General features: G+C 37.1%; 2 protein-coding genes across 5 annotated transcripts in view; one reads left to right on the top strand and one right to left on the bottom strand.

The window, feature by feature from the left end:
* Nucleotides 1-251: 251 nt before the first annotated feature.
* SAXO2 (stabilizer of axonemal microtubules 2) lies at nucleotides 252-8674 on the bottom strand. 3 transcript variants are annotated; one of them, XM_061347294.1, is made up of 5 exons: nucleotides 8525-8659; nucleotides 4790-4969; nucleotides 4447-4507; nucleotides 3668-3870; nucleotides 252-2835 (listed from the first exon to the last, which is right to left on the bottom strand). In XM_061347294.1, the coding sequence occupies exons 2-5, from the start codon at nucleotides 4932-4934 to the stop codon at nucleotides 1853-1855; spliced, it is 1392 nt and encodes a 463-aa protein (XP_061203278.1). In that variant the 5' UTR covers nucleotides 4935-4969; nucleotides 8525-8659; the 3' UTR covers nucleotides 252-1852. The 3 variants fall into 3 exon arrangements, with proteins under 3 accessions (XP_061203278.1, XP_061203276.1, XP_061203279.1); XM_061347292.1 differs by lacking the exon at nucleotides 4447-4507 and having other exon boundaries at nucleotides 8525-8674; XM_061347295.1 differs by lacking the exons at nucleotides 3668-3870; nucleotides 4447-4507.
* Nucleotides 8675-8828: 154 nt separating this feature from the next.
* The window catches only part of EFL1 (elongation factor like GTPase 1), a 79572-nt gene continuing 71086 nt past the window's right edge, over nucleotides 8829-17314 (top strand). Inside the window, exons 1-7 of one of the 2 annotated variants that reach the window (XM_061347271.1) lie at nucleotides 8829-8926; nucleotides 9297-9397; nucleotides 9998-10065; nucleotides 10246-10330; nucleotides 11702-11835; nucleotides 12429-12566; nucleotides 13431-13645. In XM_061347271.1, coding sequence (XP_061203255.1) covers nucleotides 9307-9397; nucleotides 9998-10065; nucleotides 10246-10330; nucleotides 11702-11835; nucleotides 12429-12566; nucleotides 13431-13645 — 731 coding nt within the window. In that variant the 5' untranslated portion in view covers nucleotides 8829-8926; nucleotides 9297-9306. Of the gene's footprint in view, nucleotides 8942-9296; nucleotides 9398-9997; nucleotides 10066-10245; nucleotides 10331-11701; nucleotides 11836-12428; nucleotides 12567-13430; nucleotides 13646-17314 lie in introns of both variants that reach the window. The other variant, XM_061347270.1, reaches the window with a different exon arrangement.

Below are 17314 nucleotides of genomic sequence, written 5' to 3'. Positions count from 1 at the left end.
TGGCTCAAGTTCCATAAAGAAAAAGGTGTTTGTAGTTTGTTTTCTTCTGTGGTTTAGAAAGATGACAATGAATTGCACTTTTTCCTGTCCTAGTTCTAGGTTATCACAGCTTTACAATCCCCTTGCTCATTCTCAATCCAAAACGTCTTTACCAGCTGGGGACATGAATAATCTTCAGAGGAAATGTTAATTGAGTTATTGTTTCTTTAACAGTCATATTACAACAACACAGGACAAAGGCAAACATTACATAAAAGTAACTGACGCTTTAATAATGTCTGGAGCTCTCTCATGCAACGCCTTTATTCACAGCTAATATACTCAGTTCAGCTTTCTTCCTTGCATAGGATCCAGTTCCTGCTTACAGTGTGTATCCGTCACCAATCTTAGTCCTTTTATTGGGGATTTGGTTATGAAGTAGGAGCACATAATTCTTTAGAACCCAAATGACTGCCCTATAGCAATGTGTAAAAGATCTGCAATACTGAAAAAAATCATACTGGAGTAACTGTGATAGAACATGATACTGTTAATCATAGAATTATTTATTGGGTCTTGCTTAAATCATGAAGATAATAGGACTGAAATGAAGTTCATCTAGATTTCTCCAAATTAGGTAAAGATACATAGAGAAAATACGAAATATCTCATACAGAAGCATAATCACTGCATGTACGATTTCTGGAAAAATGTTGTTTCCTGTGTTTTTTAATAAGTAATTCTTTGAAGAGCAGACAGGCTCAAGCCAGGCTGTGTACAGATTCCTGCATCTTGGCTGATATTTTTTTTAACTTAGTTTACACTGTTTTCTGTTATCTCTACATACACCTTTATAGTTTTCTGCCATTTTCCCCGTCAGACTGACTCTGTTGTGAACTCAGGCAGTGATAACAGGCTGCTTGGCTTTAAAAATCAGATAGCAGGATCAAAACCTGCAGCAGGAGGATGTTAACTTTTTTGAGCCTGATTCTTTTTGCTTCCTCACCATCTACCTTAAAAACTTGAAAAACAATCATCTTTGAAATCTGTTTGTAAAATTTTATTGAATTTGAAAACTGGGTTTAAAAGTTACCCAGGTGGGAAGGTCACAGTGTGTCTGTGTGTCCAAAGCTGTTTCCTTTGGGAGTGAGGCTGAAAAATCATGGTCAGGAAAATCAGGAAACAGAGCCTAATGATCTGCTTTTTAAGTCTGGGTGATCTCAGGTATGTGTACAGGAGCAGAGAAAGGATACTTCTTATTAATTGCTGTTAGAAATTAGAAATTTGTACTGTCTTCAGAACTGAATGAAGGAAAGATGAAAAATACTAAACTCGGGCTCTCAGGAATTCTGAGGTGTGATGTGATGCTATCTTATGAATTGGGCAGCAAAATGTAAAGAAAAAATATCTTCTTATCAGATTGCTCAAAGTATTGAGATGGAAAACTGGACTGATGAGCTAATTATTTAGATCACAGCACTATTCGCTTACTATGAAAACAAATTCTGATCACAAGATACTTGTTATTTCACAAATACAATTCTGATTTGTGGAAAATCTGAAAGAATTAAGTGTACAATACCTATGCTTGAGATGGAGAGTAATAAAATTTGGGAAGTCAAGGAAACTAGAGTGTGTGATCAGAAAAAAAATATATTCTGTATAAGGTGAATTATTCCTATAGAATTTGGCAAATTTCTATTATTCTTGTAATAAACTTCTGGTTTTGCTTTCATTTCCTTCAAGTTATTAGTTTAAATACTTTTAAAAGCAAAATTTGCATTGTTTGCTTTCAGTGTTATGTTAAAGAAAAAAGTTAACAAGTAGGGCTTCAATTAATTAATCAGGGTGCTTGAAATACTGCAGTTCAGTATTATGACACAACAGCTATTTCCTTTGGAATAGGATTACTATTCGACTTGGAAAATTCTTGAGTAAGCCGGCGAAAGAATTTGTGACCATGAGAATCTGTTTTTACATACACATAACCTGGAGGAGATGAAGAATTTGCTGGGCAGATCTCCGGTTTCTTTGGAGTATATTCTGTGTGATACACAGTTTCACCTTGAAAAGGGCCTGAATTAAGAGCTAGAGCAGGTGCAGGTTTGAAACTTTGTGCTGGAGTGATCTGATGTGGTATGTAATGAGATTTGAATGTCGTTAAATCATAAAATTTTCCCATGGGTTTTGGAATTTCCTGTTGTTTCTTAATAATCTCTTGCCGACAGGTACCCCAAGCTTTAAAGTCTTCTTTCATAGTAGTACTCCCTTGAAAAGGGGCATTGGTTGTTCTTCTATTAGAAACTGGTCTTACGGGGAGAGCAGGAAAAATTTCATGCTTAATGTAATCGAGATGGCTTCTGGAGTTAAAATCCATGCTGCCTGGCGGTGGAACATACTCTCTGGTTTTGCGGACCTTCGATAAGGAGACCAGCCATGGCTGAAAACGATCCTGGAATTCAGTGACTCCATTAAAATGAGCATTGGAGCCAACTTTTGCAATTTCAGGCTTGCAGCTTTTTGCAAGTTCCCCAGGTAGCCCTTTAAAATCATTCCGGTGGGTTGTGAGATCTACGAAGGGTTGGTTGCTTGGCTTGTATTGTTCTTTTGGTCTTCTGAATTTTGGTTCCAGTTGATGAGCAATGTAAGAAGTGCGATGGCTGGTAGCACCATCGAAAGGCACATCTGAAAGCTTGGCTACACAAGGAGGTTTAAAACTTTGTCTGGGATTTAACTCCTTAGGAACAAAGTCATCTCGAAACGTAGTAGAATTTCCAGACTTCTCTGTAGGTGGGTGGTATATACGTATCGCTTTAGCAGCTTCCCTTCTTTGAACTTCCCATGGCCTGTAGTCATCTTTAAAGCAAAACCAAAACTTCATCATACAAGTGTAATTACTTAATACCATCCCTCTAAAATTAAGCCAAATTATCCTGGTATTAAATCTTGCAAAACAAACACAATGGAGGTGAGAATGATAAAGTTTTCTGCATGTATGTGATATGACAAAACTATCTTCTATTATTCGTGTGATGAAAAAAATAACCCAAAAAATGTAAATGATGTCCTAATTTGACTATATCCTCAAGGAAAATGTTGCATGTACATATTTAGTGTGTGTTCTATATATAGAAAATAGCCTACTTGTATGTAGGCTAAATAGAGTATTTCAATTTCCTTATAAATTATAGTATATAACTAGAATGTATTTATATAAATGCATTTCTATCTAGCATAGTCTTAAGATTAAAGAAACTAGTGAAATATAACTGTTGTTTTTTTTAAGAGTCTTTTCCCCAGGGTTTACCCTTCCAACTCTTTCTGTCTCTGTCCTCTTCTCACTTTGCATGAAGCATTCAATCTTTCTGTTTTAATAACCATACCTGATTCTTGTTATTTCAACTATTTTGGCACTTTAACTAAAACCAACTTTTGCCTCAGACAGTATAACTAAGCATATGTTAGAATTTTTCTCCTTCTAACCAAGAAAACCTTAAAGAAGGCTTTTTGTAGAACCAATAAACGTCACCTCTAGAGTGCTGAATATTTTAAGCCATCATCACCTGCTTTCTATTATGTCTTACTCTCTGGCCCAAACTAAAAAAAAATCCAGTTTCTGATATAGGTAATGCAGAATACTACCTTCATTTTGGTTATTTCTCTTTCTGAAAGTGGCATATATTATTACCTTGATAGGTTGGTATGGTATCCATTTTTCTTCCTGTAGTGTGTTTTCTCTCTAGAGGTCTTACTAATGTGACTGGTTTTATTTTATGAGCATTGTAATCTTTCTGGTATGTGGTTCCCAGTTCCATCTCTCCTGTCTTTGGTTTATATTCTTCTTGTACCTGAAAATGTTGCTTCATGATATTGTGTGGTATATAATCAGATCTGAAATGGGGAAAAAGAGAAACAGTGGTTAAAAAACTTTTTCTGATGGAGGCACTTTTGTCATTTTATCATTATATGGAAAAATGAGCACTTATAATGTTTACTCTGAGAAATCAATCTGAGGCCATATGTTAGAGGGATAGCAAGGAGGAAAGAAAACCATAACACATAAAATACGGGTACATTACATTAAAAATATATGCAGTACACAGCCAATCTTGCAGAATGCATTTGGCCATTTTAATAAATACACAAAGTTTGCCTCTTGTCCTTGTAGCTGAAAGGAAAAAAAAACGCATTAAAAGTATTAAAAATAAAGGTTTGTGCTCCTGTCACATTATTGAAAAGGAATGAGTGATGTCTTTTTCCTGACTACTTGAAAGATGCTTTTTAATTTTGTCAGCTAAACATCAGTCTATACACTAACAGGAAAGACCTACTGAACCACTTCAGAGATGGTTTTCTTCAAATATCTAATAATCTAGAAGTGTTTGAATAAAATAAAAAGAAAAAATCTCTGATATTTTAACTTAAGGTTTAATCTCCCCCCAGTCTCAGATTCCACACATGTATTACAGCAAGTTCCCCAGCTTGCCAGCTTGGTCATGCCAGATGAGATCTGGATTTCCAAAACAGGCTGAAAACAAGAACAAAATTTTTTGGTTATCTTTACAGGTTAGAGGATTCTCTAAAGCATGGAAATCCTGTTGTATGAGTGCTTCATGGTTTTTCAGTGACTTTTTGTGGTAACTGTATTTCTATACTCAGAATTTATACTTTTATATATGCTAAAAGTGTAAAAGATGTAAAGATTGCATTTTGAAAATGATTGCAATACAATTTTCAGCCCCCCCTTAAAAAAGAAAATATGAAAAAATGTATGGAATAATTATGAAACACATTGCTTCAAAACACTTACTTAAATGTTGTAGTTCCTTCCATTTTCCCATGATGCACTTGGTACTCTTGTTTTGGCTTAAAGCTCCAGGGAGGAGATATGTTGCTATACTTGAGATATTTTTCCACATACTCTGTTGTGAGGCACGGCTGTTGTCCATTATCATAAACCCTTGTGGGTTTATGAAGGCAGCGATGGCGCCTGGGTAAAACACATCAGATGAAATCATTTTGAATAGTTTCATTTAAGGGAAAAAAAACGTACTCTATCTATGGAGTGGATAATGGATGTGGAAGATTGAACAATGTCACTCGCTGTGCTTAAAATGGTTTCTGAGTGATAAAACCCCCAAATCCTGTGCTGACTGCATAGGTCCCAGAGCACTGTATGCTTACGCAGTAACGAACAGCATCAGCATGCAAGTTAGTCCTTAATACAGAATATGAAGGATGGATACAGCTGATCTCATTCCTCTAGATGATGCTACCACCAAGATGCACCTTCTCTTTTGTTTTAATCCTTAGTAATATTGCTAGTCTTATATGTAAAAATAACTATGGTTCATTTATCCTCTCATATTGCCTCTTTTTGACTGTTTCCCCTCATTGCTTGTCTTTATTTCTGTGCCTCTGCTCACCTATTTTCACCACAACTCTTGATTAATGTTTTTTGATTAAAATTGTAGGGGTGTGAAATCTTCTCTGTGCTTCTAGAGCTCTGCAGGCCATTTCTGATATTTCAGCCTTTTTTTTTTTTTTTTTAAAGGAGTGACTAAACCCTCAATCCAAAATTATGTTTAGAAATAATGACATCTGTTTTTCTTAGTAGGTTTTATTTCAATTACACCTGCTTGACATTGCCTATTTTAATGACACCATTGTGTTAAAAGGTATTGAGATATAATGACTTAATTTACTACTTATACCTGTTATTTTGAGTAAATTTTGCATGAAATTAAAATGCACCCATTATTTTCTATATTGCTGTGAAAACCTTGTTATTCTAATTTGCATAACACATCTCTGGCAGTTTGTTTCAAGCATAATTTTAAAATCTCATTTTGTCTGATGTGATTATTATTTGATATCTCTTTTAAGGAGATATATCATGAAAAATGTTCCTCCTATTTGCAGCTGACAACTTGGTTCAGATATAAGCAAAGGGATATAACAATAAATATATGTTTAAAAATAAATGTATTTTCTAAAATTGAGTACACGAAAAGTAAAAATGACAGGAAGGGTAAAACAGTACAGCTCTTACTGGTTATAAATAAGTTCAAGTTTCAGGAAGCTAGTTGAAAGGTCTGAAGAGAAATTTATCTCACACTGAATATCAAAAATAAAAAAAAATTATAACAAAGTCAAATTGAATACAGAAACAGAGGTGAAGGACTTCTGCTGAGAAAAGTAAAATGAAAAAAAAAAAAAAACCACAACCCAAACCCAACCAATCAAAAAAACACTGAAAGAAGTTATCTGGAACTGGAAATCCCTGGAGCTGGTATTAGTTTGGGCTGCCTGACTTTGCCAGCTCAGTAGTTCAACAGATGATAAATGAAGTAGCCCTGTATAAGAAGCCAGAAACTTTCAAAACCTCAGGTGCTTACTCCTTTTCAATCAAGTCAACAGATAGTCAAGTAACAATTGAGACACCTATTCAGGACATACCAGGGAAAGGAAAATGGAAAGAACAGGAAGGGCAAGAAAACAAGGAGGTGAGTGTATGCTATTTCTCAGCACTTAAACAAAACCTTACTAAAAGACCTAAACAAGCACAATTCAAAGTTTTTTATTTTTTTTTAACTCCCAGTTCACATGCTATAGTCTGAAAGACAGAAATGTATGGACACTGTATTTTTGAAATTCATCTACTTTCCTAGTAGGAAAGGCAGACTGTATAGTTTTTATTTGGCATGTGTATATTTTATATGTGGTCAGTATAAGGTTTTAAACATCCTGTATTTTAGAGAAATCTTCCTTTTTTTTTTTTTAACTGGCATTTATTCAGGAATCTAGACTTTTATAATAATATAATAAAAGTGCAATGAGTGGGGAAAGGCTGACACTGAGAAGGGGGGATTGGAACTTGATGATCTTAAGGTCCTTTCCAACCCTAACTGTTCTATAATTCTATGATTAGATCTTTGTTTTTGCTTTGAAATCTCTTCTACAATGTGTGGGTGTGGCCATATCCAGGTAACAATGCCAAGCAACCAGTCATCCCTTAAAAACAGAAACACTGTAACTACAGTGATGCAAGCAACATGTGCTGCATAAGCCAATAATGGCTTAAGATTTTATTGACTGTATGAACTTCAATTATGTTTACTCTAAACTGTAACTTTTGTGCATGTTTTATTCACTTATTTATATTGTTAAGCTGTGGTTTTGAATTGAAAGTTTTTTGTTGAATTGAACCATGTTTTGTGCTGTCAGATTGTGTTCTCTCACCATCTCTACACGTGAGGATGAAGCAGATTTGCTATCTCATTGCAAAAACAATGCGTTTCAATTCTTCGTTAATGTAGGATGTTTGAAACAAATTTATGGGGCAAACTACATCTATAGCCTTGGCCAGAAAAGACATTCTTAGCTTTACACGCTGCCTGTTTTTTGCGCCTACGTATAGATAAAAAACCCCGTGATGAACAGATAGACAAACTTCTTGTGCAGAAGCACATAAGGGCCGTGTCTGCCCTACAAATGTCAAAATGAAACCTGTAGTTCATGGGGCCATCTGCAGCTGTAGGGTTGGCCCAGTACTTCCAAAACATAATGATCACTCTCTTGTGATCTTATGATGACTCTCTTAGGTATGGAGTAGTTATTTTTTTTCTTTTAATATTAAGAACTGAATCTTTGAATCCTAGGATGAGTATTTTTCAGCTTTTTTGTTTGTTTATTTTTTGTTTGGTTTGTTTTTTTCTTCCCCAGTTTATTTATTTCTTTACATTTTAATGTAGAAATAGCAGAAATTTAAAATATTAACAGCACTGACTCCACGCCTATGACCATCTATCTGAATTTTGCAAGGTTTACATCCCTTATGATTTTGGGAAGCCTGACACATGATTTTTTTTTACCTGTGTCAGTGATAATGCTTATACCACCGTAACAGTGATTTATAAAGAGATTGCCTGCTGTACCCTCTCACACCAGCCTTCCTGGGCCAGAGAAGCCACAGCAAGATGAACTGTGTGTCTCCATATGTGATCATAGAACTCAAAGAAATAGTGGGGTTTTTCTTCCAAGTGGAGACTATTACTGGATGTGATATATTAAATATATTTTAATATATTAATATATTTTAAAGGCCATAGTTCTTGCACAGGTTTCTGTCAAGGTTGATTTAGCCAGAAAACAAACTAACAAACTCTTTTGAGGGTTTCTTCAGAGCCCTCAACAAAAGTTGATTCTGCTTCATGGGGAAGCCTGATCCTGCGGTCTCGTCTAGTTGTCTTTGACAGACTTTAATGCTTTCCAGATCTGCTTTTTTCTCTACCCGATTTAAGAACAAACATACTACTTCACATTTACCGAGAAGGCCCCTTTAGAAAGAAGCGGAACCCAGAAGCTGTTGAAATGGGAATGTTTCTGCCATCCACCGCTAAAGACCCTATCCACGGCCCTGCACGGGAGTGGGGTGGGTGACGGGGACGAGACAAGGGGTACTTCTGTGGGGCCGTAGTGCTGAGGGGGACCCGCTGCAACCCTCCGGGGGTGACCCGCTCCCAGGAACCCCGGCGTAGCTCACCCGCAGGTGCAGATGTCGCACAGGCACCGCAGCCGCGCCATGCTGCCCGAGCCGCTCCGGCCGGTAACCAGGGAAGCTCTGCGTTGCGCGGCAACAGCGGCGTCCTCGGCGTGCGCGGCCTCCGCCAGCTTCCGTCCTGCGTCACAGATGGGCGGGGCGGAGGGGAGCGGGACGTGCGCAGGCTTCCGGGTGCTGGTGGCGGAGCTCTTAGGGAGCGCGGTGGGAGCTGCTCCCCAACGCACATCGGTGAGGGGCTGCGGGGGGCGAGCGGCGCGGCCTCCCCCTTCCTCACCTCAGACCCTTAAGGCACTCGCGCCCGGCGCGCCTGGTCGAGGCGTGGGAACACCAGGGGAGCTCCGCGTCCCTCTCCTGGGCATCGGCCCCTGTGGTGGCTGTGTGCCGGTGAAGCGCGGGAGGGTGCGAGCAGCGCCGAGGGAGGCGGTGGTGGCGGTGCCCCTGTGTGGGAGGCGCGGACGGTTGTACCTGCCGGGACAACTTCGGGTGCACAGAGCCGCGGGACTGTGCGAGCGTAGGAAATGAGAAACTGACCAACGCCAACCTCCCGGGGCGCGTTCATAACAGACACGGCCCCAGCCCTGTCAGTTTCAGCTGGCCGGGCGGAGGGCACATGGTGGCCGAGCAGCGCGGCGTGACGCACTCCTTGTGCCGGAGGTTTCACCGATGAGTAACAGCCGCAGCTGGCGTAGCAGTTAAAATAAAAAGGCTGTTTCTTAAGTTGTCTCCTAAGTAAAATACTTCCCTCCGTTCACAGTTGGGTAACCATGGTCCTCAGAAGTGTGGGAAAGATGGTTGGCCTTCAGAAGAAGACTTCTGGAATCCGGAATATCTGTATACTGGCCCATGTAGATCATGGTGAGGCGTGTTTGTGGTTGACAGGAAGCACCTCGTGAGGAAAAGCGTGTGTGTGATGGTGGTGAGATGTTTGGGTCGCTGTTTTTTTAAAGCAATAGGTTTTCACAGCTTTAGCTTTAAAATCCTTATTTTGAGAAGTAAATTTGCTTTATGCCCATTTCTGTAGTTCTGATGCAGCTTTTTAGAAATTAAAAGAGCATTACACTAATAATTTGGAGTAGTTGAAACTGAATATTTTTCACTTCTGTGATGCTGAATGTTGGCATAAACAAAATACATGGGTGTTACATTTCCATGTTTATTTAAGGGAAGAAGTTTGTTATGTAGGTGGAAATGTGTCTAATTGCATGATCTGTAAGGTTTTGGTGTTTGTTATTTCAGCTGCTTTTCCAGGGTAAGGTTGCATCCACTCTTCAAAAATAAGCTTGTATGTACTTAACAGGTCAAGTTGAATAATCAGTTTCATTTTAAGTTGCATTTTTGTGGCATTTTGAAGCCTTTATTAATGTTGGTATCTTAGAACACAATATGTTGTCGCCATTCATAATATCATGGTATCCTTTTCCACTGTCTCTATTAATTTAAACTTTTTCTTTTCAGGCAAAACTACTCTGGCTGATTGTCTAATTTCTAGCAATGGAATAATCTCCAGCCGCTTGGCAGGCAAGGTAAGTGTTTTACTGTCATTTATAACAAGCTTCTGGTATGTACGTGCTGCAATTGTGAATCAGAGATAATTAAGGAAATTCTCTTAGTCTTGCTCAACCTCATTTTCTCGCAGTTGTACTTCTTGGCTCGTGAAGATAATTCTGCAGATTTATCATCTCTTCTTTTGTTTCTGTACTCAGCTGAGATACCTAGACAGTAGAGAAGATGAGCAGATCCGAGGGATAACCATGAAATCTAGTGCAATTTCACTGCACTTTGTGGAAGGTAAGGTGTTGACGCTGGCGAATATAAGCTTTAATACATATTTTGGTTAATTTTCCCTGTCTCTTTGTCGGTTTTGTTGAGATCTTTTTGTATGCAACTTTTCCTTTTGTGTTTCTTAGTGCTAGGCTATGATGCTGCAAAGGCTTAGGCATCTATTCATTCAACTGTTAGCCAAGAAAAGTTCTGTCTCAGGTTTACAGACACCATCTTCAATCATATCTCTGAATGGAGGCTATATGAATAGTTGCCTTTATCTTTTTATTTTAGATCTTAATGTTCATATTTTGATCTTAGATCTTGAACTAATGTTGCTTGAAGGCAAGACCTTTTAAAACCCAACAAATTTGAGATGATTTTGTAGTTTAGTATGCTTCTGTGTCAAGGTGCCTGTTACACTGCTATAAATTGTTTAGAGGTGTTTTTTTCATAATGTAGTTACAGTGTCATCTTTTTTATGACTCCATGTTCCTCACTAGTCTTATTCTCAGCTAAGCAAATGGAAAACATGGAATACATTACTAACAGGCTTGTACAGAAAAAAGAATAGCTGTTTGCATGAACAGAAAAGCCACTGTTAGTCATTCCATTTCAGCTACAGCTGATTATAAAAATAGTTGAAATCAAAGATCTTCCAGCTCAGTATTGTAAACCGGCTGTTTTATTGTTGACTCTGAAATGACCTTACTTTTAATGGTTAAAACTTCTTATGTCTGTTGTATTGAAATTTAGACTCCAGAAAGTTGTTTAATCTTATTTTGGTTATGGCTGATGATAAATGTAGTGAGTTCATTAAAAGTTGACTGGAGTCTCCACTAAGCAGCTTTTTTTTTTTTTTTTTTTTTTTTGATGTAGTGTAGAAAATACTAAAAACTTCTCCTGTATTGATATCTTGAAGATATTCTACTAATATGGAGTCAAAACCATGTTTTAAAAAGAGCATGAGGTTGAAATGAGGTATTTGATCAAGAATACAGGGTTTATTTTAATGACATTCTGTCATGATTAATCTTTAAAATGCAGACTAGCGCAGTCAGTTTTGTTTTAGCTAGTGATCTACTTGTAATGCTACTATAAGCTTGCTCAGGATTAGAGTTTTTGATTTTGGTTGTTCGGTTTGGTTTTGGTCTTAAATTCCTGAAGGTAGTTGGGTACTAAAAGATGAAGTCTGGCATAAAGAGTGAAATTAAACCAAAGCCACTAGATGTTACTCTGCTCACAGTTGTCCTGATCTATTGGAGTTTTTCTTAAGTGTAATGGTTACTGTAGATCTGGTCCTTAGAAATTGCTAATAGCTTAAGCAGTGCAACCAGGTGGCTGAAAAAAATGTTTTTGAAAAGTGCTCTGAAATACTAATTTATTGTTTGATCCTAGGTGATGAGGAGTATCTGATTAATTTAATAGACTCTCCAGGGCACGTGGATTTTTCTTCAGAAGTATCTACTGCTGTCCGACTCTGTGATGGTTGCATCATAGTGGTGGATGCTGTTGAAGGAGTCTGTCCACAGGTGAAATAAAATATATTAAATAGAGAAAGAAGGTAGAGAAGATAAAGCAAAGTCTTAAGTGTATTATTTAGAAATAAAAGATGAGCTGGTTTAAGAAATTTTGTAAAACTTAATAAATGACAGTGTAATTGAGGCATGAAAGAGTAGTTAGTTTCAGAGTTGTGCTGAAAAACTGAGCAGTGCTGGTGAGTGGGTCTAGTGACATAGGGTTGAAGCAGTATTACCTACTTCTTAGGTAGTGGAACATTTGTATTGAAAAGAAATAAATGTCTTACGTGGAATTAATTTCATATCCTTACGTGTGCTCTTAGGGTATTGAAGAAATATGCAGAATAACATTGATATTGCTTTTTTTATGGCTTACTTTTTATAAAGTGTTATGTTGTTGTGAGCATTTTTGCTGTGGAACTGCCATTCTGCAGAATTTTATAATAACGCTATGTAATCAAATTTCTGGTTTGACTTTCAAACTGTCCTTTACTATCTGTTTAGTTACATTTTAGAATTATATTGTAATGTTCTTTAACTTTGGTGGTATCAAGCTTTCTGTAATGTTTTGTTTTTTTTTTTCTTGACAACTTCCTTCTTAATAGACTCAAGCAGTTCTGCGGCAAGCGTGGCTAGAAAATATACGTCCAGTATTGGTGATCAATAAAATTGATCGCTTGATTGTGGAGCTCAAGCTCACCCCTCAGGAAGCATACTCGCACCTTAAGAACATCTTAGAACAGGTATTGGTGCTATTGTGTCATGTTCACACAGCAGATTTTGTTGAGGGTTTTTTCTTCCCCCTTTTCTCTATTTTTGAATGGAGAGACACTGTGATTTTCACTGCTTTATAGCTGCAATATATTTAGTGCAGCAGAACCATTTTTTTTCAAGCATCATAACATCTAGTCTAATAATAAACACTGAGATACATTCATTTCTGATCAGGTTTGATTTTTATTCAGAACGCCCGTGATAGAGCATTAAATGCCTCTTCACAGGTCATCAGGAAGAATCTTCATTTTTAGAAATAATATGCTGAATGTTTTGTTCTTCCTATTAAACTGGCTCAACTTCTTTGAAGATAGACAAATAACGTGTTTCACCTGCCTCTGATATTGATGGGTTTATGCAGGCATGAAGTTAATTCATCTTTTAAGTCGTAAATTATTTTCAAACTTTGTGATTTGGTTGCGCCCTGAACTTATTTTTAAGAACTTACCTGCCTGGTTTCTCTTTGCCCTCCTGTTGTTTGTTTGATGTCAGTAACAAGTTTCTGTTTCACCATTAGTTGTTATGAGATACAAAGTGTATTATATGTGATACTCTATATCTCATTCAGTCATGATATGGCTGACTTTGAGTTGGAATGTACATGGTATTTTAAATCAAAATTTTAGTCTCATCAAACTCCCTGTTCTGTTCGAATGGGCAGGATTAGACACACGAGGTCTGTGCTTTAAATTGCAAAATGAATCACAGGCATGCTGTCTTAAAAAAAGCCAAACTTCTCTTTATATTTTGGAGGGGAGAGGGAATTGCATTTTAATTGCAAGGGTTGTGAAAGAGTGATTGAATCTTGGGGTGTTTTACGTATCCTTTTGTAGATCAATGCAGTCACTGGAGCACTCTTTACCTCTAAAGTCTTAGAAGAAAGGGCTGAGAAGGAAACAGAAAGTGAAAATGTTTCAGACAGTGCACCAGGAGATCAGATTTACGACTGGAGTGCTGGATTGGAAGATACTGATGATTCACATCTCTATTTTTCACCAGACCATGGAAATGTGGTGTTTGCCAGTGCAATTGATGGCTGGGGTTTTGGGTAAGCCTGGGGTTTAGTTAATGACTTTTTAATTATAGTGGTTAATCTTGAAGTATTTTCAGTTGTTTTATATTTCTGAAGGTGTTTTTTTGTTTGTTTTTCTGGGATATGAAGCTGTATATAATCAGTTCTAATGTATTATTAACACTGTACAGCTGAAAATACTGCCAGCTTTGAGATCTTTGTGATGGGGACCCTTGTTTTACTTACACAGAAGCTGCTGAGCCCATAAAGTGACCAGCATAGCCTAGTAAACTTAGTGTTTTATTAATTGCTGATGTTTGGTAGACTGTAATAGGCCAAAAGCTGGCAGTAAAGGAGCTGTTTCACATGTAGATTGGACCTTCCAGCTACAGAGACAGTGACATTTATAGCAAGCATAAGGCAAGCAACTGGTGTAAGGGCAACAGTTTCAGCTGTCCAGTTTGGTCCAGTACAACTCTGGGTCACAGCATTACTGTGATCTGTTTTTTCTCTACCAGACTTTGACTTGTCCTTGAAATGGCACATCTGTCCTCAAGTGTTTATGCTGATCACTCTTAATGTAGCTTTTTTCTGTTCTTCATTCATACAGGTGCATTTCTTTTCTCTTTACCTAGTATCTTTATATTTCTGTTTCAGCAGTTGCTAAAGAACATTGCAGGGATGTTTATATGAACATAAGAATTTGGGGATAGAACAATTTCAGAAAATTGTCAGGAGTACTGTGTTTGAATTTGTGCTCAGTTCTGTTTTTCAGACCTGTTTTTAGTAGTTTCGAAGGTCAGCGGGCTAGAGTTTGCACGTGTTCTGATTGTTATCCACAAGGTGGAGTCGTTGTCTTCATCATGAAAACTCAATTAAAAAGATGTACTCAGTAATACAGTGCATATGTTTAATATTTTAAAGTCTTTAGAAAAAAAATTAGCTCTAGGATTTTTAAGTCAAAGTTAAGTTCTTAAATAAGGTTCCATGTGTAGCTTATAGTCTAACACAAACATTTCTTATCACTGCAGCGGAGAGGGAAAATAAAATGTTCTATTTTAGTTTTACTGTCTGGCATGGATACTAATAATTTATAAAATGAAAAGTCAGAGTGTAAGTGTGGTAGGAAGTTGAAAACAAATCTTTAGACTCTGACATGTTCTTTAGCCTGAAAGAGATCTTTTCATAGAGGATGTGTTTGAGGGGAGGCATTTTGAAGGCAGTACCAGGTTTTTTGATACCTTTGGTGATTTGCACATTAACATGTTTTGCCAGAAGTCCTCCATTTCCATATGGTGCCACTTATTACTATTCTGTTTTACGATGCAGTGAAACAGTATTTTGATATCTGTAAGCTTTAGCTTTCCTGACTTTCGTTGACGTTCCATGGAAAAAATGAGTTATGGTGATAAACTGTTGTTACACAGTATGTTTGGGATGTAACTGTTACAAACTTACTCAAGTTTGGAGTCAGAATATGAACATTTTCTTTAGCAGATGTTGAAATTATTTAGAGGGCTGTTTTTATCCTATGTAGATAAAGACTGGACAATTTGCAGTCTACTTTTGTTTTGGATACTGACAGAGCCTGTCGAAGGGAATAAATGAAAACAAATAGTTAAGTTTTTGTTTTGGGAAGTTAAGAGGTGGCTGAGATTTAACATTAGTATTCTAAGTGTGATGCCAGGGAATGCTAAACATTAAGAAAAATAGTAGAATTATAATCTCAAAAGCAATTTAGAAGCTTTTCTTTAGATCAAGCTACTTGATATTTGCAAGTAAATGATCAACTATTAAGATTTTATAGGTTACAGAACTACATTATGATATAAACGTGTGGTCATAAACACCCTGTGATCACCTTTGTAATGAGAAAGCAAGCACGTTGTTCTTAAATGGTAGGTGAATATAATAGTTATTTGCATAGAAGTGAGACTTCAGGTAGTTGTCTTCCTTTCATGACTTCTGATTTCTCTGTAGATATAATTAAATTTAGTACAAATGTGAGCTGGAGAAGCAAACCAATTTTCTGCCACGAGTTTAGCAGAAAAATACTTCAATTTGAGCTGCTAGACACGGGGGTTTAGTGTCTGGTGTATTTCCAGGTTATGCATCTCATTTGTTATAACACTGGTGTATAGACAGAGAGGTAGAGAAGAAAATTTCTCTAAAACAGTGCTAAGGGCTTGAGAGCCTGCCATTTGTGGGTTTCAGAGATAAGCCTTGTGCTGATTTTCTGGGTTTTTATTATTTTTTCACCCAAAACCTTTAGCACTTGGTGTATGTTGGTAACTATTCTTTCTGCAAAGTGAAATGTGTCATAAATTATTTAAGGTGAAATGATAACTGTCTAAGCTTTAGTTGTTTCTTCATGTTTGCTATGCCTCTGCCACTTCAAATGTTTGTCAGGTTATCTTGAACCTTACTTGCAGAATTTCTATAAGGCTGAAATCTAAATATTGGTTATTTAGATTATAATATAATTTATATTATAATATAATAATGTATTTATATTATTTAGCTTCAGATGCAGGGAATATTTTAGCTTCAGATGCAGGGAAGAAATGGGCCAGATATGACCTGTTCTTACTTTTGTGATTGGAATATTGGAATGCTGGAGAGGATTGATAGGCTTTCTGTTTATTCTTTGCCAATACTATACTGGTATAAAATGCACTTAAAAAACTATGATTCTTTTATTGAATATGAGCTTATAGAGCATGTTTGCTAAGATTCCTCAAATTTTAATCCCCTTCCACTTTATTTATTGAAGCTTTTTAAGGATTATATTAATTGAACTATCCATGTACAAGATTGTATCTCAGCCAAAAACCTTTATGCATTTAACTTGGGCATAAAGGGATGATAGTATTCTGCTGCTAGGTCAGGCGGTTCATATATTACACAATTGACTAATTTGTGTTAATCTGTTCTCTATCCCACACAAACTGTGCATAAGGCTTGGACAAATCACAGGACTCTGCTAGTTTCCTTATTTATGCCTGTCCTAATTCTCCATTTTCCCTCACTTCCTGAAAGCGTTTTAATGTTTGTTGAAGCTGAATGAAGATTGTTGGCTTTCTGATACTACTTTGTTTCATATTATGAACTGGTGGGCCCTGGTTCTGATAAATAATGAGGAGGAAAAGGAACATTTTCACATTTTCCTTAATTAGTTCCAAGAGGTACTTCTGGACTGCCAGCAGTACCCTGTGGTGAAATACACATCATTTGTGCATTTTCTTAATCAGGGCAAGCCTTTGCTGTTACATGGTTGTGGGTTCTGTTCCTAGATACTATTACTTGTCGGGATGGAAAAAAATTAAGCCGTTAGGAAGTGCCAGCCTCATCCAGTGCTATTAGTACATATGCTTTTCTCGTAATCCTCAGGTGTTGAAAAATGCCATAAATACATATGCAGGAGCAGCTGGCACAAGTTCTCCCCCTGTTCAGAGTTTGGATTAGTTTCTGGAAAACAAAAATCTCATTTTTGGTCTTGGTTCAGCACCTATAACTTATGTCTTGCTGACATGGGCAGGTCTTTTTTTAGGTGTGTAGAAATTTAAGAATTCTGTATTTCAAAAACCAGATTATGACATATCACTGTCTGTAAATAATATTGTTCTGATTGTAAATGTAGATTTGTTTCTGTCTGCAGAGGGAGCAGATACATGGATTTAGTTGTTTGGGGTTTTTTTCCTATTA

Source organism: Neopsephotus bourkii, unplaced genomic scaffold, assembly GCF_033783945.1.
Source record: "Neopsephotus bourkii isolate Nb327-2 ecotype Australia unplaced genomic scaffold, CSIRO-AGI_Nbou_v1 NB_318, whole genome shotgun sequence".
In the NCBI taxonomy this organism is placed as follows: Eukaryota; Metazoa; Chordata; class Aves; order Psittaciformes; family Psittacidae; genus Neopsephotus; species Neopsephotus bourkii.
This window is presented reverse-complemented; position numbering and strand designations above follow the sequence as displayed.

What these genes read in the sequence shown, in the direction of transcription:
- SAXO2 (XM_061347292.1), bottom strand. Translation starts at nt 8,565, where the DNA reads ATGGCGCGGCTGCGGTGCCTGTGCGACATCTGCACCTGCGG. An exon ending in GAAGGAACTACAACATTTAA is followed by an intron (nt 3,871 to 4,789) that starts GTAAGTGTTTTG and finishes TCCCCATTTCAG; the next exon opens with ATCTGATTATATACCACACA. An exon ending in TACCATACCAACCTATCAAG is followed by an intron (nt 2,836 to 3,667) that starts GTAATAATATAT and finishes TTTGCTTTAAAG; the next exon opens with ATGACTACAGGCCATGGGAA.